The sequence below is a fragment of the Salvelinus alpinus genome, chromosome 12, assembly GCF_045679555.1.
Source record: "Salvelinus alpinus chromosome 12, SLU_Salpinus.1, whole genome shotgun sequence".
Lineage (NCBI taxonomy): Eukaryota > Metazoa > Chordata > Actinopteri > Salmoniformes > Salmonidae > Salvelinus > Salvelinus alpinus.
The window spans coordinates 6,207,979-6,230,956 of NC_092097.1; the positions used below are offsets into that span (position 1 = coordinate 6,207,979).

At 43.8% G+C, this 22,978-nt stretch overlaps 1 protein-coding gene across 3 annotated transcripts in view; it reads right to left on the reverse strand.

Moving 5' to 3' along the window:
- The window catches only part of LOC139536525 (SRSF protein kinase 1-like), a 52,663-nt gene that overhangs the window by 4,456 nt on the left and 25,229 nt on the right, over nt 1-22,978 (reverse strand). For all 3 annotated transcript variants that reach the window (XM_071337095.1, XM_071337094.1, XM_071337096.1), the window contains 12 exons: nt 17,748-17,869; nt 16,863-16,971; nt 14,678-14,853; nt 11,771-11,877; nt 11,374-11,539; nt 4,268-4,293; nt 3,853-4,057; nt 3,206-3,586; nt 2,713-2,813; nt 2,157-2,264; nt 1,055-1,124; nt 769-861 (listed from right to left, as the gene is read on the reverse strand). In XM_071337095.1, the coding sequence (XP_071193196.1) occupies nt 769-861; nt 1,055-1,124; nt 2,157-2,264; nt 2,713-2,813; nt 3,206-3,586; nt 3,853-4,057; nt 4,268-4,293; nt 11,374-11,539; nt 11,771-11,877; nt 14,678-14,853; nt 16,863-16,971; nt 17,748-17,869 (1,664 nt within the window). The remainder of the gene's footprint in view (nt 1-768; nt 862-1,054; nt 1,125-2,156; nt 2,265-2,712; nt 2,814-3,205; nt 3,587-3,852; nt 4,058-4,267; nt 4,294-11,373; nt 11,540-11,770; nt 11,878-14,677; nt 14,854-16,862; nt 16,972-17,747; nt 17,870-22,978) is intronic.

The window sequence follows — 22,978 nt, forward strand, 5'->3', positions numbered from 1 at the left end:
AAATATTTAGATCAATGATCAGCTCACCCGTGATGAAATATAAATAGTAATTGCTATTAGCTAATTCATAGTGTTTTCTGACAGCCGAGAGTTATCTAAATATGACCGCTTGGATTACGTCAGTTAGCGCTAGGACTAATGTAGCCGACATTTTCCGATTTGGATGACTGTGTATGAGGTCTCTACTTCTGTGAATGTCTGAACATTGCATCCAAAAATAAAACTTCACATTCAGGACATCATTTTGCAAGGACTTTGTTTGTGCAAAATGTTTGAGAAAATGTTTGAGTGTGGCTAGCTTAAAACGCTGACTGAATAGCAACTGGAGTCGCTCTGGATAAGAGCGTCTGCTAAATGACTTTGTAAATGTAAATGTAAATAAGCTTTCCAATCACACCGGGTTTGAGCGTACGCTGCAGGGACCACTGTCGAAGGATCACACCCGTTTGTTGGTACGCGTGAACAGGTTAAACCTGCTATGGCACGCACACGAACGTGCACACAAACTATGATAACTATGAAAACACACACACAGCAGAGGGATGAACTACGAGGCAGAATCAATGCGTTAGCCAGCTAACTTTGATAAACACCCAGAAATAACTATTGATTTTGTCATTCATTAACAAAGCTAAACTCCGATATGGTTTTTCTTTGTTGAGTTAATTTGACCATTCCCATTTCAAGCATACCTTTCTAACAAAAGGTTGCTGGCTAACTTACTGATCCTGGTTTGTAGTATAACACTCGAGCGTGGTGCTTCTTTACCTTTCTTGGTGAAGAACTCCTTGGAGTATTTTCCGGCCAGGATCAGCTTCTTAGGAACTTTACCCAACAACTCAATGATCAACGCTATGTGATCTACACAAGAGAGGAAGAGGACAAACAAATTAGACGGTGCCAATCTCAGTTGTGATGAAGGTCTGCAGAATCCTCACAGACACAGCAGCAGGATCTACACAACAGGATGTGAGTGAGTGTGTCTTGAGGTCTAAAATATTTGAGATACTATAAAAAGGCACAATCTTGTGCCTTTACAGGGAGGGGAACATACCTTCATCTCTAGAGTAGTCTTCCCCAGAGTGAGGCTCAAACAGGTAGTCTCCTGTAGCCAGCTCAAAAGCCTAGAAGGGACAGTAACATATACAGTACCAGATAAACGTTTGGACACAACTACTCATTCAATGGTTTTTCTTTATTTTTACTCTTTTCTACATTGTAGAATAATAGTGAAGGCATCAAAACTATGAAATAACACATATGGAATCATGTAGTAACCAAACAAAGTGTTAAATCAAAATATGTTTGAGATTCTTGAATGTAGCCACCCTTTGCCTTGACAGCTTTGCACACTCTTGGCATTCTCTCAACCAGCTTCATGAGGTAGTCACCTGGATTTATTTTCCAACAGTCTTGAAGGAGTTCCCACATATGCTGAGCACTTGTTGGCTGCCTTTCCTTCACGCTGCGGTCCAACTCATCCCAAACAATCTCAATTTGGTTTCACAGAACACAGTAAGGACTCCGCCTTTGAGCCTTTTCACACGTACCAACAAACGGGTGTGCTCTTTCTACAGTGGTCCCTTACAGGACAGCGTGGCCAGCTCAAACGCTGACTGTTGCATCAATCGAAACTGGACGTTCCAAATAAGCGTTCTAATCCCACCGGTTTGAGCGTACGCTCCAGGGACCACTGTAGAATGAGCACACCTGTTTGTTGGTACGTGTGAAAAGGCTCAAATGCAGAGTTGTACCAGACAGGGGGACAGACTGATGACTAGTAAGCCCCGCAGCTTAATACAAATACATATCAGATCACTGTCTGCTGTGCTAGTTAGCTCAAGATTTTCTGAGGCTAGTTATACACTGACTAAGTTGTTTCACATTCTTGCGGGACCTCCTTGGGAAACTAAACTATTTATTAAACGTGGTTGTACTTGTGAGTTGTAACCCACATTTTTGTCTTTACATGACCAAGTCAACATACAGCCAGACCTGACCTGTGGTAGTTGGTAAGTGCGGAGACGTTCCTTGCGTGTCCCTACTGACAGGAACACGGAGGCGAGGCCACGTTTTGGGTTGATCTGACAAGCGTGAGGAGTGTGTGTCGGGGTGTATGTTTGTGTGTGTGTGTCCTCTATCCTATCTCTACCCACCATTGCGGCAGTGCTCCAGATATCAGCAGGCGTCCCGTAGCCGGCTCCCATCAACACCTCCAGAGAACGGTACTGACGAGTTTGGATGTCATCTGTAAAGTGCTTGTGCTGAGGAGGACAGGAGGAGGGATGGAGAGAGAGGGATAGAGGGGGGGGTAGAGAGAGAGAGAAAGAAAGAAATAGAGAGGGAGAAAGAGAAGGCATCACTGATCTGACATGACTCGTATTGGTGTGAGCCTTTAAGTCAAACCAAATCACATTTTATTGGTCACATACACATGGTTAGCAGAGGTTATTCCGAGTGTAGCAAAATTATTGTGCTTCTAGTTCCGACAGTGCAGCAGTATCTAACATAGACTGTAGTAAAAACCCTTTGCCGTCTGTCGCATATCTGGTCATATGTATTTAATAATCTGGTCATTTCGAGTCCACGGGATGAGAAGTGGGTCTTCCACAGCATCCGGTCCTGATTAACGATCAAGCTAGCGAGCAAGGAAGGATGATTGGGGCCCAAATAAGATTTTCAAAAATTCGAAAATGGCTGTACTATACTCACCACCCAGCAGGCGTTCCCCAGGTCAGCGATTTTGATCTGGATCTTGTCTGCATTGAGAGGTTCCAGAGGGTTGACCAACAGACTACCTGCTGCTACTTTATCTAAAGAGAGAGAAGAGGGTGGAAAGTGGAGGGAGAAAAAGGAGAGGAACAAAACAATATTTATCTATAATGTGAGCGTTGTGTGATGCTGAAGTCAGTTCTGCCGAGTCAACTGGAAGAGAAAGACGACGGAAAAGACCGAAAGAGAAGTACTGAGGTGGTGATATTATAAGGAGCCCCCAGAAAGATGACAGAAGGAGTAGAGAAAGCAACGCGAGTGTCTTCAGTGAGGTGAACCGTTCAGAACATTGCGACTAGAAATGAGGAATAGAGCCGAAATGATACTTGAATCTACATTTCAAAGAGACATGTCTGAACTCCGTGATCTTTATTCTATCCAAATATTCTATAATGTTTCCCCTCCTGATGAAGTGCGCAGCCCCTCCACTAACCATTCCTCTCGCCCTCCTCTTCATCCTCTCTTCCAGGCACCTCATCCGTCTCCATCTCCTCGTCTTTTCTCTCCTCGTCATCCTTCTCTGGTCGTTTGCACTCCTCTGTCTCGCCCTCCTTTCCTCTCCCTCTTCCTTCTTTATCGTGTGTTCCAGGGTCACCGGGCCCTCTGCCATTGCATTCTGGGTAAACTGCGTTGGCTGGCGAGTCCCGTCCCTGGGTACTGACATTGTCGGGGGCTACGGCGTCAAGTTTGTTGGCGTTCTGTTGGTCCTCTTCTTCTTCGTTGGTCCTCTGTACCACATGGCTCTCCGAGAGGGCATGGCCATTGCAGTTTACCTCCATCCTGCTCTCCTCCTCCATTTTATCTGGAGCTGGGTCTAGGGGACAGAGGGTAAGTGATAGGACAGTCAGTCACATAACCCTAGGTCAACACACTACTGATCAGCAACCCTGGTCCCATGACATTTGGTCCAAATATTGTTTGAAATCCACTACATGGCAGCCGGGCTGCCAGAATTATTGATCTACAAATCCCCTTGCATGCCATAAGACTACTCATTATGTAATGAAGATTAGCAATTCTGTGCCTCCAATTGATCTCCCCACACTGGTTGTGTTCTCTAAAACCATGGTGTTTGTTTACCTGCTGTGACACCATTAGCGATGTCCTGTAGCGTGTCGGTGGGCGGGGGGGAGTCTGTGGTGGTCCCTTCAGTCTCCTCTTCCCCCTCCTCCTCTCCTCCCTCCGGCGCTCCCTCCATCTCCTGAATCCTCTTCTCTAACATCTCCGCCTGCTTCCGCTGTTTCTTCTTCATCTTCTTCTTCTTGTTCTTTGACATCTTCGCCGTCTGAGGGGAGGGGTAAGGAGAGGGGGATGAAGAGAGGAGTGAAGAAGGGAAGAGAGTTCAAGGCTTAGACTTCTATACAATTTGTAAAACTGCTTTTCCATTGATAAGTGTGAACAGAGCGCCACCCACTCCCATGCATTACCTGGTAGCAGCAACCACACAATAAAAACATCATGCTTTTATAAATAACGCAGAAAAACAGAGACTTACTGGTTTGGGCGCAGGGGCTGTGCTCACTAGGCAGAAAGAAGAGAAAGAGAACATTCGACTGTCATATCCTCAGCTAGATAATGACTAAACCAGCATAGGATTATGTCAAATCTGCCTCAGTAATTAGCATACAGTACCAGTAGCACGGTGTCTGTCTATATTGTATTGTCCCTAGAATTTCTAAGCAAAACAGCTGGAGGCAGGGCTTTCTCCTATAGATCCACATTTTTATGGAATGGTCGGCAGACCATTGTATCCATGTGAGAGACGCAGACTCTGGCTCAACCTTTAAGTCTTTACTGAAGACTCATCTCTTCAGTAGGTCCTACAATTGAGTGTAGTCTGGCACAAATCAAATCAAATTTTATTTGTCACATGCAGGGAGAATACAACAGGTATTAATGCTTACTTACAAGCCCTTTACCAACAGTGCAGTTAAAAAAATCTAATCTACCGAAATAGAAGTAACAAATAATTAAAGAGCAGCAGTAAAATAACAATTGCGAGGCTATATACAGGGGGTACCGGTACAGAGTCAATGTGCGGGGGGGGGGGGGGCACCGGTTAGTCGAGGTAAAATGTACATGTAGGTAGAATTATTAAGGTGACTATACATAGATAACAGAGCAGCAGGAGCATAAAAGAGGGGGGGGAAATACAAATAGACTGGGTAGCCATTTGATTAGAGGTTCAGGAATCTTATGGCTTGGGGGTAGAAGCTGTTTAGAAACCTCTTGGACCTAGACGTGGCGCTCCGGTACTGCTTGCCGTGCGGTAGCAGAGAGAACAGTCTATGACTAGGGTGGCTGGAGTCCTTGACAATTTTTAGGGCCTTCCTCTGACACTGCCTGCGTATAGAGGTCCTGGATGACAGGAAGCTTGGCCCCAGTGACGTACTGGGCCGTACACACAACCCTCTGTAGTGCCTTGCGGTCGGAGGCCAAGCAGTTGCCATACCAAGCAGTGATGCAACCAGTCAGGATGCTCTCGATGGTGCAGCTGTAGAAATTTTTGAGGATCTGAGGACCCTTTTCAGCCTCCTGAGGGGAAATAGGTTTTGTCGTGCCCTCTTCACAAATGTCTTGGTGTGCTTGGACCATGTTAGTTTTTTAGTGATGTGGATACCAAAGAACTTGAAGCTCTCAACCTGCTCCACCACAGCCCCGTCGATGAGAACAGGGGAGTACTCGGTCATGCATTTCCTGTAGTCCACAATCATCTCCTTTGTCTTGATCACGTTGAGGGAGAGGTTGTTGTCCTGGCACCACACGGTCAGGTCTCTGACCTCCTCCCTATAGGCCGTCTCATCGTTGTCGGTGACCAGGCCTATCACTGTTGAGTCATCGGCATACTTAATGTTGTTGGAGTCGTGCCTGGCCGTGCAGTCATGACTGAACAGGGAGTACAGGAGGGGACTGAGCACGCACCCCTGAGGGGCCCCCGTGTTGGATGTGTTGTTACCTACCCTTACCACCTGGGGGTGGGCCCGTCAGGAAGTCCAGGATCCAGGTGCAGAGGGAGGTGTTTAGTCCCAGTGTCCTTAGCTTAGTGATGAGCTTTGAGGGCACTATGGTGTTGAACATTGAGCTGTAGTCAATGAATAGCATTCTCACATAGGTGTTCCTTTTATCCAGGTGGGAAAGGGCAGTGTGGGGTGCAATAGAGATGGCATTATCTGTGGATCTGTTGGGGTGGTATGCAAATTGGAGTGGGTCTAGGGTTTCTGGGATAATGGTGTTGATGTGAGCCACGGCCAGCCTTTCAAAGCACTTCATGGCTACAGACGTGAGTGCTACGGGTCGGTAGTAATTTAGGCAGGTTACCTTAGTGTTCTTGGGCACAGGGACTATGGTGGTCTGCTTGAAACATGTTTGTAATACAGGCTCAGACAGAGAAAGGTTGAAAATGTCAGTGAAGTTGGTCAGCGCATGCTCGGAGTACACGTCCTGGTAAACCGTCTGGCCCGGAGGCCTTCTGAATGTTAACCTGTTTAAAGGTCTTACTCACATCGGCTGCGGAGAGCGTGATCACACAGTCGTCCGGAACAGCTTAAGCGCTCATGCATGTTTCAGTGTTGCTAGCTTCGAAGCGAGCATAGAAGTAGTTTAGCTCGTCTGGTAGGCTTGAGTCACTGAGCAGCTCTCGGCTGTGCTTTCCCTTTGTAGTCTGTAATGGTTTGCAAGCCCTGCCACATCCGACAAGCGTCGGAGCCGATGTATTACGATTCGATCTTAGTCCTGTATTGACGCTTTGCCTGTTTGATGGTTCGTTGGGGGGCATAGCAGGATTTATTATAAGCTTCCGAAAGTCCCGCTACTTGAAAGCGGCAGCTCTACCCTTTAGCTCAGTGCGGATGTTGCATGTAATCCATGGCTTCTGGTTGGGGTATGTACGTACAGTCACTGTGGGGACGACGTCATCGATGCACTTATTGATGTACTCCTCAATGCCATCGGAAGAATCCCGGAACATATTCCAGTCTGTGCAGGCAAAACAGTCCTGTAGCTTAGCATCTGACCATGTCACTGGTTCTTCCTGCTTTAGTTTTTGTTTGTAAGCAGGAATCAGGATAGAATTGATTAGATTTGCCAAATGGAGGGTGAGGGAGAGCTTTGTACGCGTCTCTGTGTGTGGAGTAAAGGTGGTCTAGAGTTTGTTTCCCTCTGGTCACACATTTAACATGCAGGTAGAAATTAGGTTAATGCAGGCAAACTCAAATCTGTTTAAAGTCCCCGGCCACTAGGAGCGCTGCCTCTGGATGAGCGTTTTCCTGTTTGCTTATGGCCATATACAGCTCACTGAGTGTGGTCTTAGTGCCAGCATTGGTTTGTGGTGGTAAATAGACAGCTACGAAGAATATAAACTCTTGGTAGATAGAGTATCTCATGACAAGCTGTAGACCACACTACCTCAGGCGAGCAAAACCTTGAGACATCCTTAGATATCGTGCACCAGTTGTTTACAGATAGACATAGACCGACACCCCTTGTCTTACCAGAGGGCCAGCTGTATGTTATTCACGTCGTCGTTCAGCCACGACTCGGTGAAACATAAGATATTACAGTATTTATTGTCCCGTTGGTAGGATATACGTGCTGTAGTTCGTCCACTTTATTATCCAACGATTGTACGTTGGCCAATAGTCCCGATGGCAAAGGCAGATTAGCCACTCGTCGCCGGATCCTTACAAGGCACCTTGATCTCCTTCGCGATATCTCCGTCTTTCTCCTGCGAACGACAGGGATGAGGGCCTCGTCGGGTGTCTGGAGTAAATCCCTCTCGTCCGACTCATTAATGAAAAATGATTTGTCCAGTTCAAGGTGAGTAATCGCTGTTCTGATGTCCAGAAGCTGTTTTCGGGTCTTAAGAGACAGTACCAGCAACATTATGTACAAAATAAGTTACGAAAAATGCGGGATAAAAACAAAACAAAATAGCACGGTTGGTTAAGAGCCCATAAAACGGCAGCCATCCCCTCTGGCGCCATTACTATCGCCCAGGGGTGCGAAGGTGAAAAGCAAGGTACTGGAGTGAAGAACCACCATTGCTGTCGCTGCCTGGCCGGCTCCCCTTCTCCACTAGGATTCTCTGCCTCTGACCCTATTACGTGGGCTGAGTCACTGTCTTACTCGTGCTCTCCCATGGGCATTAATATTGACTTGGTGCCACCGTTGCTGCTATAACAGCCTCCAATCTTCTGGGAAACTTTCCACTAGATATTGGAATATTCCTGCGGGGACTTCCTTCCATTCAGCCACAAGAGCATTACGGAGGTCGTGTACTGATGTTGGGCAATTAGGCCTGGCTCGCAGTCGGTGTTCCAATTGATCCCAAAGGTGTTCGATGGGGTTGAGCCCAGGTTGAAAGTCACTGAGCTCTTCAGTTAGGCCATTCTAATGCCAATGTTTGTCTATGGAGATCGCATGGCTGTGTGCTCGATATTATACACCTGTCAACAATGGGTGTGGCTGAAATAGCCGAATCCACAAATCTGAAGGGGTGTCCACATACTTTTGTATATAGTGTTAATGTTTGTTTTTGACTTTGTTATACATTTGTTGTCCTTTTTGAGGATCCACATGTCATGGAAAATGTTATTTTGAACAACTAATGAGCAACTCCATTGTAAATCCAGCGCATATTGAATGTTGAGATTGCCGAAAGGCCAGTCTTTTGCAATGACAAGGAGTGGCGAGGAGTGGAATGTTAGCCAGAGACTGGTACTCAGACTAGAAGGCAGTCGGGAGGAGACAAGATCCAGTGGGACCATTCTAGCCAAGGAGAGGGCAGACTCGTGTGTGTACAGGTACAACTCCCGATATAGAGTGCATTCGGAAAGTATTCAGACCCCTTGACTTTTTCCACATTGTGTTACATTACAGCCTTATTCTAAAATTGATTAAATATAGTTTTTTCCCACAGCAATCTACACACAATACCCCTTAATGACAAAGCGAAAACAGGATTTTTGAATTTTTGAAAATGTATTATAAATTAAAAAACATACCTTATTTACATAAGTACTCAGACCCTTTGCTATGAGACCCAAAATTGAACTCAGGTGCATCCAACTCCATTGGTTATCCTTGAGATGTCTCTACAACTTGGGAGTCCACCGGTGGTAAATTAAATTGATTGGACATGATTTGGTAACGCACACACCTGTCTATATAAAGGTCCCCCAGTTGACAGTGCATGTCAGAGCAAAAACCAAGCCATGAGATTGAAGGAATTGTGTCAAGTCACAGATCTGGGGAAGGGCAAAAAAAAGTCTGCAGCATTGAAGGTTCACAAGAACACAGTGGCCTCCTCCATTCTTAAATGGAATACGTTTGGAACCACCAAGACTCTTCCTAGAGCTGGCCGCACAGGCCAAAAGGAGCAAACGGGGGAGAAGGGTCTTGATCAGAGCGGTGACCAAGAACCCAATTGTCACTCTGACAGAGCTCCGCTGTAGAGATGGGAGAACCTTCCAGAAGGACAACCATCTCTGCAGCACTCCACCAAATCAGGCTTTTATGGTAGAGTGGCCAGACGGAAGCTACTCCTCAGTAAAAAGGCACATCACAGCCCGCTTGGAGTTTGCCAAAAGGCACCTAAACGACTCTCAGACCATGAGAAACAAGATTCTCTGGTCTGATAAAACCAAGATCGAACTCTTTGGCCTGAATGCCAAGCGACACATTTGGAGGAAACCTGGCACCATCCCTACAGTGAAGCATGGTGGTGGCAGCATCATACTGCAGGGATGTTTTTCAGCTGCAGAATGCTTATGTAAATAAGGTATCAGTTTATTTTTAACACATTACATTTTTTTTCCAAAAACCTGTTTTTGCTTTGTCATTGTAGGAAAGGCCCATGGAGTTGGTGGAATAATCCTTTAATTCATGGCCACTTACTCAGCTGGGCCAGGGGCGCTTTAATTAGGTCAGGTGGCAATGACCGACAGATCTCATCCACATAAAAGGAGGAAAACGCCATCGCCTGATCTCGCTGCTTTCTCTTCCTTAACTCCGTCTGCTTGAGAAGTTCTGTGCGTCCATGAATCCACACTACTCAGTAAATATACCACTTTATGGTTAAAGGAATTCCTGCCTCAGTCTCATCCATTCTTCTGTTCACCTTCACTGTCAGTCATCCTACCTGTCCAGCTACCCACACAGATTCCACTAATCTTTCAGTCATTATGGGGTATTGTGTGTAGATTGATGAGGAAACAATTTAAAAAATTTTTTTTTTTTTTTTAATAAGGCTGTAATGGAAGGGATCTAAATACTTTCCGAATTAACTGTATACCCACTGATTGTTGAAGAATATAACTTATGAAAGCCTGATGAGCTTAGTTCAACTGTCGTACTTCATCAGAACTGAAAATACAAGATTGTAAACAAACATTGGAGTAAAATCATATAAAATGGAAACAAACACTTACATGGTTATAATTTTGATAATGGATAGTCAGTCCTTTAATCCATAGCTCTGTCTATTAATTTGAGAGGTTACATTTCTCCAGGCCCATCCCTCAGCTTTTTACCAACACACTAACCTAACATGCTGACCCAACAGGCTCTGCGCGTGTCTGCGTGTGCCATCGTGCAGGTGTTGTTTTTGTCGATCCTCACCAGACACGTTCATGACAAGCAGGCTAAAATACTTAAACCAACTATATTCATTTGGGGACAGGTCGAAACACACATGAAACATTCATGGACATTTAGCTAGCTTGTTGTTGCTAGCTAATTTGTCCTGGGTTGATATTTACCTGAAATGCATATGGTCCCTTTATTTTTGCTAGATCTTTGTAGAATGTTTGGCCCATGTTGAGTCATACATCATCGTGTGTTCTCTACTCGGACAATTCATCCACAGATTAAAAAAAAAAAACGGGAAAGCTAGTTCGTTTTTCTCCTTGTTCATTCTTCTTCTGTGGAATTTATATGAAAGTTAGAAACCAACTTTAACGCGCATTACCACCCACAAATGGACTGGAGTGTGGCCCTCGTTTAGCTTTCAATCACCCATGTGGGTATATGCTCCAAAAAAACAAGTTCTATTTTAGCGCCTGGCTATGCAGACGTTCATTGACGCGCGCAAACATTTTTGGATGAATGATTGATGCATGTGCAAATATGTATGTGACAATGCATTTTTGCAACGCTGGCGCACGCAACGCATGCGGTATGGTCAGCATGTAACGTAGCAGGCGTAAAAGAAACCGGAAGCATCCGGTTCAGGCTTCGCCTCATCTCTGCCTTTTCCCTGAAAACCACATGCCTCGGGTTCTTCCGACCCTCTGAGGGTGCCAAAACACAGGCAGGGTGACCGCTTTATTGCTTAAGATGAAGGATTCTAGCTTTTACAATCCCATTATTCACCATCCCAAGCCCTGATGAGGAGGTAACGTTATGTTCACGTTGATAAAACCTTCCTAAACTGTTGACTCTGTTAATTCAGTGTGCCAATTGGTCGAGAGAAAGTGTCTGTCATCTGTGGATACAGAGGAGGCTGGCACTCCTGTCCTCTGTCACTCTGTAGCCTCATCAGCCATCGTCCTATCGTAGGACTGTATATGTCTACTTCTTTGTGGTGTGTCGGTGTGTATGTACCTGCAGATCCAGAGGGGGGTGGAGCTCCTGTCCTCTGCCACTCCGTAGCTTCAGCAGCCATATTCCTAATGTAGGGCTCGTTAACAGTCAACAAGATGTTCTCTGGCTTGATGTCCGTGTGGATGATCTTACACTTTGAGTGGAGGTAGTCCAGCCCCTGGAGAACCTATAGGAGGAGGGTAGAGCATCAGTAAGACCAGTGCTGCATAGGGTTTCAACATTAAGGAGAATTCCAGTTGGAGGATTCCATGAATCCGGGAAACCTTAGGGATAGTGTACGGAATTTTCAACCCTGTTTCGACGTAAAAGTTATGTAGAATCTTTGTTTTTGCTAAAAAAGAATGCACCCAACCTGGAACACACCCAATGTTGTGTGAGGAATAAGGTGTTGTTTTACCTGTCGAATGATGCTCTTGACACAGGGCAGAGGAAGGCCCTGGTAGTTAGACTTGATGATCCACTTCAGCAGGTGATGACCCAGAACCTCAAACACCATACAGACATCTGATGGGCAGCTGGGTCAAGGACTCAAAAACACACACACACACCCTTGTCATTCACGCCTATGCATTTGGCAGACACCTACCCAATATAAAAAATGTGAACACCTAAGGTTCTGCCAAGAACCAAGATGGAAGTGGGCCAACGAACCCAGAAATCAATAAGACCTCTTCCAGAAGCTGGGCATGCTGGGACGGAGGAAGTCTGGACGCGTCGCCCAGACACCCAGCTGTGACCAGGATGTAAGCATTGCTGGGACGGACAGACAAACTGTCACTACATCTGTGGCTCTGTGCGTGTCATCTAGCTGGAGTGTATTGTGCTGCCAACAGCTGTACCACACCGGCCAAACATCAGTGCAACATCTGTGAACCGCTGATAGATAGTGCCAGGACTAGGGCAATAAAGATCTTAAGGCTCATAATATTGACTAATACTAACGCACTGATCTTAGGGAGTACTGAGTAGATGGAGTACGCCTGCGTCCTTTGATTGTCTGTTTCAGGGTTATTATAGTAAACTACAACTTAAACTAAGCTTTTTTTCTCCTCTTCTTCTAATGGGGGTTTCAAGCTTCCGAATCTGGCAGGTAAATGCTGAGGAGATAGTGATGTTTCAAATTGGCCTAGCTTGTGCATCATGACCACTGGCTATCAATGTTCAATTGCTGTGGGAGCATCGAGCACTCTTTAAAAGACCAATGCAGTCAAAAATGGGATTGTCCTTTATACAGTATATATATATACATACACATATATATATATACACAAAAGTATGTGGTCACCAATTCATATGAATGGATTGGCTATTTCTGCAGGTTTCCACATATTTTTGACCATGTAGTATATTTCCACCTTGTTTTTACAACGCTGCTACTCGCTGTTTATTATCTATGCATAGTCACTTTACCCCTACCTACATGTACATATTACCTCGACTAACCTGTACCCCCACACACTGACTCGGTACCGGTACCCCCTGTATACAGCCTTGTTATTTTATTGCGCAACTTTTCCCCCCCTTTCGTTTATTTAGCCAATATTTTTATTTATTGATCTGCATTGTTGGTTATGGGCTTGTAAGTGTAGGGTCCACACCTGTTGTACTCGTACTCGGTGTTCGTGACAAATAAGAGGTTGAGGTTGGAATAATACTGTGAAATTGTGAAAACTATGATAACGCAATTTTGGTGTAAGAGCTGTTTGAAAGACCACTTGAAATTTCAGACTGTTTTGGTGGGATGGAGTTTTGGCCTTCCATGGTGACATCACCATGTGATAAATTAGTTAATTGACGAATAACAGAGTTCCAAACATCTCTGCCAATAACAGCACATTTTCATTTTCCTCCTTCCCACTCAGACCAAAATTATTGCTTGAGAAAATACACTTTGAAGAAGCAATTTTTGACCATTTTAATTGAAAACCACTAACACTTCAGCTCCGCTATATGCATCGCGTTGCTTTTCCATCAGCGTTGCGTCAATGTGACATTTTAACTGCTACAGAGCGTGTCGTTTTGACAGAGGAGAGCAGAGGGGAAGAGGGTCTTTATTCTATTTTCCTCTGCTGTACCATATTCATCAACTACGCGCAAGTACAATAGTGTTGGTCCTGTTTTTTGTAAGTACTCATTAAAATTGTTGCTAGTGGTTGTACTAAATGATCCTCTGATTAAACAAAAGCAACGTGTGTGCATTGTAAACATAGTCAATGTAGCTAGCTAGAGATTCTGCTAGCTAGTAGCTTCTTGACTTTCGAAATCTTAGTAAAATAACCAGTGGTGTATAGTCGAGGCCATATGCAACCGAAAAACTCTCATTATTTCAATTCACAAGACAGAATCAATATGCACGTCAGCCATCGACAATTGAACCTCAGCGATTCTTGAGCTTGTATGCTGCTATTGGACGTGACAAAATGCGCGCGCAACACGGGCAGTATAGTAGCTTGCATTCATTTCAAAGAAAGCATTCCCTCAATGGCTGATGGCAATGCAAGACACTCGATTGCCGTAGTGTAGCAGGGCAGTTAGTTACTTAATTGTTATCCAGAAATTAATTGCTGGAGACAAATCGGCTTAATGTCTTTTCCACAGGTGCATGTTCATTAATTGTTTATGGTTCATTGAACAAGATCTGTGAAGTTCAGATTTTTTTTAACGAATCATCTTTAAAAGACAGGGTCCTGAAAAAGGGACGTTTCTTTTTTTGCTCAGTTTACATACATACGACATGCCACCAGGGATCTCTTCACAGTCCAAGTCCAGAACAGACTGAGAAACGTGCAGTACTACATAGACCCATGACTACATGGAACCACATCAAGTAACTCAAGCGAGCAGTGAAATCAGATTTTAAAAACAGATAAAACACCTTATGACACAACACGGACTGTGAAGAGACGCATACGCACACACATGCTGGCTGCATCGCTGCTTCATACGGCAACTGCAAGGCACAAGACTGCAAGGCGCTATAGAGAGTGGTGAGTACGACCCAGTACATCCATACCATGTTTACGAAGGACGTGACCAAACATTTGATTCTTACAGAAATACAACCTAGAACACAATAAATGGCCCCTCCCCTCCCATAAACTACGTTCTGTCCCTAACACTAAAACTAAATAGAAATGTTTATATCAAACTGAATAAAAACGAGTAAATCAAGGTCAAATAAAAACCGAAAAACTCGTAAAATCACGAAACTATAATAACCTTGGTCTGTTTTCATACTTTGTTGAACATGCTTGTGTGTATAAAAGTTGATAAAGCACTGTTGTCATTGTTTTACTGAGGATACGACTTCCGTTCATGCCAGAGATCTTGAAGTCGTCTAGTAGCTGAACCACCTTCTCTCTGCTGGGGTCGTTCTGGTCCGTGTTCCTCACTGATCTCAGCAGCTTGATCTCATCCAGGGCTGTCTCAGTGTAGTGCTCTGCACTCTTCACCACCTTCATGGCCACAAAACGCTTCCCCCTGGAAATACAGGACAACTTACACAGTGTACCAAACATGAGGAACACCATACTAATATCAGAACTGCCAACCCTGTCCAACGTTTTAGAGTACCAGACGCGCACAGAAAATTGGAGATTCATGTGCTTTGACAAACATTATGGCTCGCACCTGGTTCAGTTCAGTCCTCTGAAAAGGTACTTACAAAACCTAAATAAATTCATACTGATAAGTACAGAACATATAAAAAAAAAACACATGTTTGGTGGAATAAACAATGTATGTTTATTCCATGTACAGTGTAGAATGGAGATAATTATCTACAACGTTTTTCTTAGCACATGAACCCCCAAGTTTAGTCTCTATAGTAGAAGAACGCTTGTCGCCTCTCAAAACAGGGCAAATCACGAGGGACAGCTCACAAGTATTGGCTTTTTAGAAACGGTTCCTAATCAACACTAAAAGCAAAATCATTTAAAACATACAAACAAAATGATCACGTCAACAGACCGCAAACTGGCTACACAAAGCTTATAGGCTACCGCAAAGGGAATCTGAACGCTGTTCGCTAGAATAGTCCGGTGTTTCAGCCGATGTAAAAGTGCCCATTGGATTTCTTTGCAGCGCGTACATCATTTCAGAGTTTCGAAATTGATAAAATCTCAAATCTAGTGAAAAGGCTTTTTTGAAGCACCGGACACGCATTCATTCTTCATTGAGCAGTCTTCTAAACTCTCAACTCCATTTAATGCCAATATGTTCATATTTATTTTGGATTATACATTTGTAATGATTAACAAAAGCGCATTTGCGAAAAAAGCATAATCGTTGCACGAATGTACCTAACCATAAACATCAATGCCTTTCTTAAAATCAATACACAAACCAATACACAGGTTTTTAAACCTGCATATTTAGCTAAAAGAAATTCATGTTAGCAGGCAATATTAAACTATGACTTCAAGCCTAACCAAATCCCGAGATTAGACTGGTGTAACCGATGTGAAATGGCTAGCTAGTTAGCGGGGTGCACGCTAATAGCGTTTCAAACGTCACTCGCTCTGAGAATTGGAGTAGTTCCCCTTGCTCTGCAAGGGCCGCGGCTTTTGTTGAGCGATTGGTAACGATGCTTCGAGGGTGGCTGTTGTCGATGTGTTCCTGGTTCGAGCCCAGGTAGGGGCGATGACCATTGTTACAATGACCATTGTTATGTTTGGAAGAAAAGGGGGGACGTTTGCAAGCCGAAGAACACCATCCCAACCGTGAAGCACGGGGGTGGCAGCATCATGTTGTGGGGGTGATTTGCTGCAGGAGGGACTGGTGCACTTCACAAAATAGATGGCTTCATGAGAAAGGAAAATTATGTGGATATACTGAAGCAACATCAAGACATCAGTCAGGAAGTTAAAGCTTGCAAATGGGTCTTCCATGGGCCAAAATTCACCCAACTTACTGTGGGAAGCTTGTGGAAGGCATCCCAAAACATTTGACCCAAGTTAAACAATTTAAAGGCAATGCTACCAAATACTAATCGAATGTATGTAAACTTCTGACCCACTGGGAATGTGATGAAATAAATAAAAGCTGAAATAAATCACCTCTACTATTATTCTGACATTTCACATTCTTAAAATAAAGTGGTGATCCTAATTCACCTAAGACAGGGAATTTTTACTAGGATTAAATGTCAGGAATTGTGAAAAACAGAGTAAATGTATTTGACTAAGGTTTATGTAAACTTCCGACTTCAACTGTATATACACAAAAGTATGTGGACACCCCTTCAAATTAATAGATTCTGCTATTTCAGCCACACCCGTTGCTGACACGTATATAAAATCGAGCACACAGCCATGCAATCTCCACAGACAAACACACATATAATTGTTTGTGTGTTATTAGTTTAAGTCTATTGTTGTGACTTAGATGGAGCTCAGATCAAAATTAATGTTCAATTTATGCAAAAATCCAGGTAATTCCAAAGGGTGTATGTCAAGACATTATAGATACTGTACACCGTCAACACTTACTGTATGTCCCAGGCCAGCCACACAGTGGAGAAATGTCCCCAGCCCAGCTTCCTGATCACATGGTATCTCCCATTGAACAGGTCTCCTATCTTCACATGGTGGTAACCTCCTGCAATAGTAACATATGGTAGTTGGTGTGTGTGACTGTGTATGGACGTCTTTAACTATAACCAGAAGTCCCCACAAGAATAGTAAACAACAATTCCACCAACTGGGAACACTGACCTGTTCACCGGGCGTGCTACCTTGTCCCGGACCTGCTGTTTTCGACTCTCTCTCTACCGCACCTGCTGTCTCTAACTGAATGATTGGCTATGAAAAGCCAACTGACTTTTACTCCGGAGGCGCTGACCTGTTATTATTATTATGATTTGACCTTGCTGGTCATCTACGAATGTATGAACATCTTGGCCATGTACTGTTATAATTTCCAGCCGGCACAGCCAGAAGAGGACTGGCCACCCCTCAGAGCCGGGTTCCTTTCTAGGTTTCTTCCTAGGTTCCTGCCTTTCTAGGGAGTTTTTCCTCGCCACCGTGCTTCTACATCTGCATTGCTTGCTGTTTGGGGTTTTAGGCTGGGTTTCTGTGTAATACTTTGACATCGGCTGATGTAAAAAGGGCTTCATAAATACATTTGATTGATAGATTGTTAGTCGCCACGAGGTCAAATGCTACTTTTAGGGGGTTACGGTTAGAATTAGGTTAAGGGTTAGGGATAGGAGCTAGAGTTAGGATTAAGGTTATGGTTCGGTTTTTGGGTTAAGGTTAGGTTAAGAGTACAGGTTAGGGAAAAATGGGATTTTGAATGGGACTGAATTGTGTATCCCCACAAGCGCTGTACAAGACTGTGTGTGTGTGTGTGTGTGTGTACACAGTGTATCATACCTCTACAGTAGTCGTTGGGATCCTCCTGCTCCTCGTCATCAGAGCCCAGTATCTCCTCATCCTGGTCTGGGATAGGAGAGTCATTCTGCTTGGACGCACCTCCCCGCGGCGCAGGGTCTGGTCTGGAGAGAGAGAGAGAGAGGGCAGGGTTATTGTAAATGAGCCTTTTCCGTTAACCTGGGATTGAGGCGTATAGCTGCTGGATCTATACAACCGATGTCATGGGACGTGGTTTCATCTTGACATTCTACTTTTAAGGTCGGAAAACGTGACATACTTTAATTTATATGTCCCTTTGGTGCTCCCTGAAGCTGGGAGGTCAGGCCTCTAAATAGTACTCCATCGACAGCTGTGATGCCTTGGTACATTCAATCAAATCAAAATCGGCCTCAATGGCAATAGGCCAAAGTGATATTGAGGAATCTGTGTCCCAAATGGCACCCTATTCCCTTTATAGTAAAAATTTTTTGACCAGGGCCCATATACAGTACCAGTCTAAAGTTTAGACACACCTACATATTCAAGGGTTTTTCTCAAATGTTTTGCTATTTTCTACATTGTAGAGTAATAGTGAAGACGTCAAAACTATGAAATAACACACATGGATTCATGAAGTAACCAAAAAAGTGATAAACAAATCAAAATATTTTATATTTGAGATTCTTCAAAGCCACCCTTTGTCTTGATGACAGCTTTGCACAATTTATTTTCTTCCTAATGCGTTTGAGCCAATCAGTTGTGTAGTGACAAGGTAGGGGTGGTATACAGATGATAGCCCTATTTGGTAAAAGACCAAGTCCATATTATGGCAAGAACAGCTCAAATAAGCAAAGAGAAACAACAGTCCATCATTACTTTAAGACATGAAGGTCAGTCAATTTCAAGAACTTTGAAAGTTTCTTCAAGTGCAGTCGCAAAAACCCTCAAGCGCTATGATGAAGCTGGCTCTCATGAGGACCTCCACAGGAAAGGAAGACCCAGAGTTACCTCTGCTGCAGAGGATAAGTTCATTAGTTACCAGCCTCAGAAATCGCAGCCCAAATAAATGCCTCACAGTTCAAGTAACAGACATCTCAACATCAACTGTTCAGAGGAGACTGAGTGAATCAGGCCTTCATGGTCGAATTGCTGCAAAGAAACCATTACTAAAGGACACCAATAAGAAGAGACTTGCTTCCGCCAAGAAACACGAGCAATGGACATTAGACAGGTGAAAATCTGTCCTTTGGTCTGATGAGTCCAAATTTGAGATTTTTGGTTCCAGATGCCATGTATTTGTGAGACGCAGAGTAGATGAACGGATGATCTCCACATACAGTGGGGCAAAAAAGTATTTAGTCAGCCACCAATTGTGCAAGTTCTCCCATTGCCAACAAAGGGTATATAACAAAGTATTGAGATAAACTTTTGTTATTGACCAAATACTTATTTTCCACCATAATTTGCAAATAAATTCATAACAAATCCTACAATGTGATTTTCTGGATTTCCCCCCCCTCATTTTGTCTGTCATAGTTGAAGTGTACTTATGATGAAAATTACAGGCCTCTCTCATCTTTTTAAGTGGGAGAACTTGCACAATTGGTGGCTGACTAAATACTTTTTTGCCCCACTGTATGTGGTTCCCACTGTGAAGCATGGAGGTGGTGGTGTGATAGTGCTTCGCTGGTGACACTGTTGATGATTTATTTACAATTCAAGGCACACTTAACCAGCATGGCTACCACAGTATTCTGCAGCGACACGCCACCTATCGAGTTTGCGCTTATTGGGACTATCATTTGTTTTTCAACAGGACATTGACCCAACACATCTCCAGGCTGTGTAAGGGCTATTTGACCAGGAAGGAGAGTGCTGCATCAGATGACCTGGCCTCCACAAACACCCAACCTCAACCCAATTGAAACGGTTTGGGATGAGTTGGACCGCAGAGTAAAGGAAAAGCAGTCAACAAGTGCTCAGCATATGTGGGAACTCCTTAAAGAGTTGGAAAAGCATTCCATGTCAATCTGGTTCAGAGAATGCAAGAGTGTGCAAAGCTGTCATCAAGGCAAAGAGTCGCTAGTTTGAAGAATCTAAAATATATTTCAATTTGTTTAACACTTTTTTGGTTACAACACTATTACTACACTAATTGAAAATTGTAAAAATAAAGAAAAACACTTGAATGAGTAGGTGTGTCAACTTTTGACTGGTTTTCTATGTTTGGTGTTGTCGGTTTGTTTGATGCTGTGAAACTTTGCTCTCAGATTGCTCTCAGATTATCAAGTCCTGTTATGATAACTTTGTTGGTACAGGCGAGCACATCAGCAGTGGAGCTCAAATGATTGCTCTCTGTCTCATAGAAATAGTTGGTTTTTAGCTGTATATAGTCAACTAACTAGTTGTTTTGTCTTGTTCCTACCGATTTAATTCATATGTTAACAAAAACAGTTGTGTGTAGCGGTAAATTTGGGCTGCGTCACGAAGCGTCAACTTCAGCTGTCACTTTCACTAGCTAGCCATACAGACAAGTCTCAAGTAATAATGTCACATGCACAAGTACAGTGAAATGCCTTTCTTGCAAACTCAAAACCCAATAATGCAATAATCAATAACAATGTATTACAAAAACATTTTTTAGCGAGAAATAAGAATAAAGGAAAATGAAATGCATAATAAAGTAGGTAAGCATACTCTACACAGGAACTGCGGCGGTCATTCTTGTACGTCTTCCTGTCTTCGGCCGTAGCACGAGGGTTGTCTACGATAGCTTTGTGTGTGGGAGCCCTGCTCTTCAGTTTAGCGCCAACCTCTGTGTTAATCCAGAGCTATTGATAAACAGTGAACCCACAGCGTGGGTACCACATCGCCGATGCATTTTCTAATGAAGCCAGTGACGGAGGTGGTTAGCTCATCAACATTATCGGCGGAGTCTCTAAACATATTCCAATCAGTGGTAGCAAAGCAGTCCCGTATACACTCTGATTCTGGTGACCATTTCTCAACATAGAAAATTGCGGGTACTTCCTGTTTCAGCTTCTGCTTGTAAACAGGAAGCATGAGTACGTAGTCATGATCTGATTTGCCAAATGGCGGACGAGGGAAGGTCTTGTATGCATGCTTGAGGGTAGAATAGCAGTGGTCTGGGACTTTATCGCCCTTAGTGGCGTTAGAGACGTGTTGATTGAAGTTGGGCATCATGGGTCTTAAAATCACGTGCAACCAGAAAAGCAGCCTCCGCGTGTAGGGTTTCCAGCTTGTTTATAGCCTTGTACAATTTGTTAAGCGCCAGCTTGCTATTTTTATTGTCCTGAGGTGAAAAGTATACAGCAGTCACAATAACAGTTGAAAACTCCCTCGGGAGATAGAAGGGTCAGCATTTGACCATCAGGTATTGCAAGACAGAATAACAGAATTAGCACACCAGTTGGTGTAGGTGAAGAGGCAAACACCCCCCCCTTAATTTCCCTGACTCCATTGTACTGTCCACCCATTTAGTTGGATAGCCGTGGGGGGTATCTTCTCCGAGAGCCATGTTTCTGAAAAGCAAAGAATATTGCAGCCCCCCCCCCGTTGGTTGCAAATCCTAGATCGGCGGTCATCCATCTTATTATCAAGTGACTGTACATTAGCCAGTAGAATGGAGGGAAGAGGTGGCCAGTTTTCCCTTCGCATTAATCTCATCATTACCCCCATCGCTTGCCTCTGTAACGCCGGCATTTCCGCTTGGGCAGCCCAAAAACTTGGTCAGAATTAGAGCCCAGGGAAGATGAGTCGAAGTAGAAGCCGGAATTGGGTTAAGTAACTGCCGATCTGATGTTCAAAAGAAACAATAACAGATATATTGTGAAAATAGAGTTAAAATAAACAACAAAATAGCAATGTTGGGTCGGAGCTCGCAAAACTGCGGCCATCCAGTATGGCGTCATCTTGCACTTCTAACCACTGAAATGAAGGCTAGAGTAATGTGTGTTAATCTGTTTGGCATAAGTTAGGGTTTGTCATGTTTGCTATGTGCAGAAATGCATAGGCTATACATTGCCTCGTTTTCACATTATTTTACAGCTTAGCTGTGTAGGGTAGATGCCCGTGCAGTGGAGCTCATAGCCACCGTGCTTCTACACCTGCATTGCTTGCTGTTTGGGGTTTTAGGCTGGGTTTCTGTACAGCACTTTGAGATATCAGCTGATGTAAGAAGGGCTTTATAAATACATGTGATTTGATGATGAGTTGGATATTTGTTTACATAGCCAGCTAACAAGTTGCTTGTTTTGACCGATGCAATTCATTTGGAAACTGTCCCAGCTTCGTAACTAATCAGCTAACATTGGCAAACTCTGTAGTTTGTTTGTCAGGCAAGAAAGCAAGAGTTCATTGGCGAGAGAGCGAGGTTCTGGAGTTGTTTTTAAAAGTGTTAAGAACTTATATTGTAATGGAATACAACAAGAAAATAGGCGGGGTTGACCATCTTAAACAACCGAGGTGCTATTACAATGTTGGATGCAATGGGCACCTCTTGAAGGCAAAAAAAAGTTGTGGCTTGTTTTAAATCACATTGCCTATAGTAGGAAGAAAAGGCAGTGCACGCAGTTTAGACAGATTATTGTTGAGTTGGGATTGTCAGTGAAAAGTAACTTTTCCCACATTTTATTACTTTACAGCCTTATTCTAAAATTGATCAATCCATACACAATATCACAATGACAAAGCAAAAACAGGTTTTTATCTATTTTGGTCAAATGTATAAAAAAATATAAAACTGAAATATCATTAACATAAGTATTCAGACCCTTTACTCAGTCCTTTGTTGAAGCACCTTTGGCAGCGATTACAGCCTCGACTCTTCTTAGGTATGACGCTACAAGCTTGGCACACCTGTATTTGGGGAGATTTTCCCATTCTTCTCTGCAGATCCTCTCTAGCTCTGTCAGGTTGGATGGGGAGCAAGGCTGCACAGCAGACGTGACGCTTGGCATTCAGGCCAAAGAGTTCAATCTTCATTTCATCAGTGCAGAGAATCTTGTTTCTCATGGTCTGAGTCCTTTAAGTGCCTTTTAGCAAACTCCAAGCGGGCTGTCATGTGCCTTTTACTGGGGAGTGGCTTCCGTCTGGCCACTCTACCATAAAGGTCTGATTGGTGGAGTGCTGCAGAGATGGTTGTCCTTCCGGAAGGTTCTCCCATCTCCACAGAAGAACTCTGGAGCTCTGTCAAAGTGACCATCGAGTTCTTGGTCACCTCCCTGACCAAG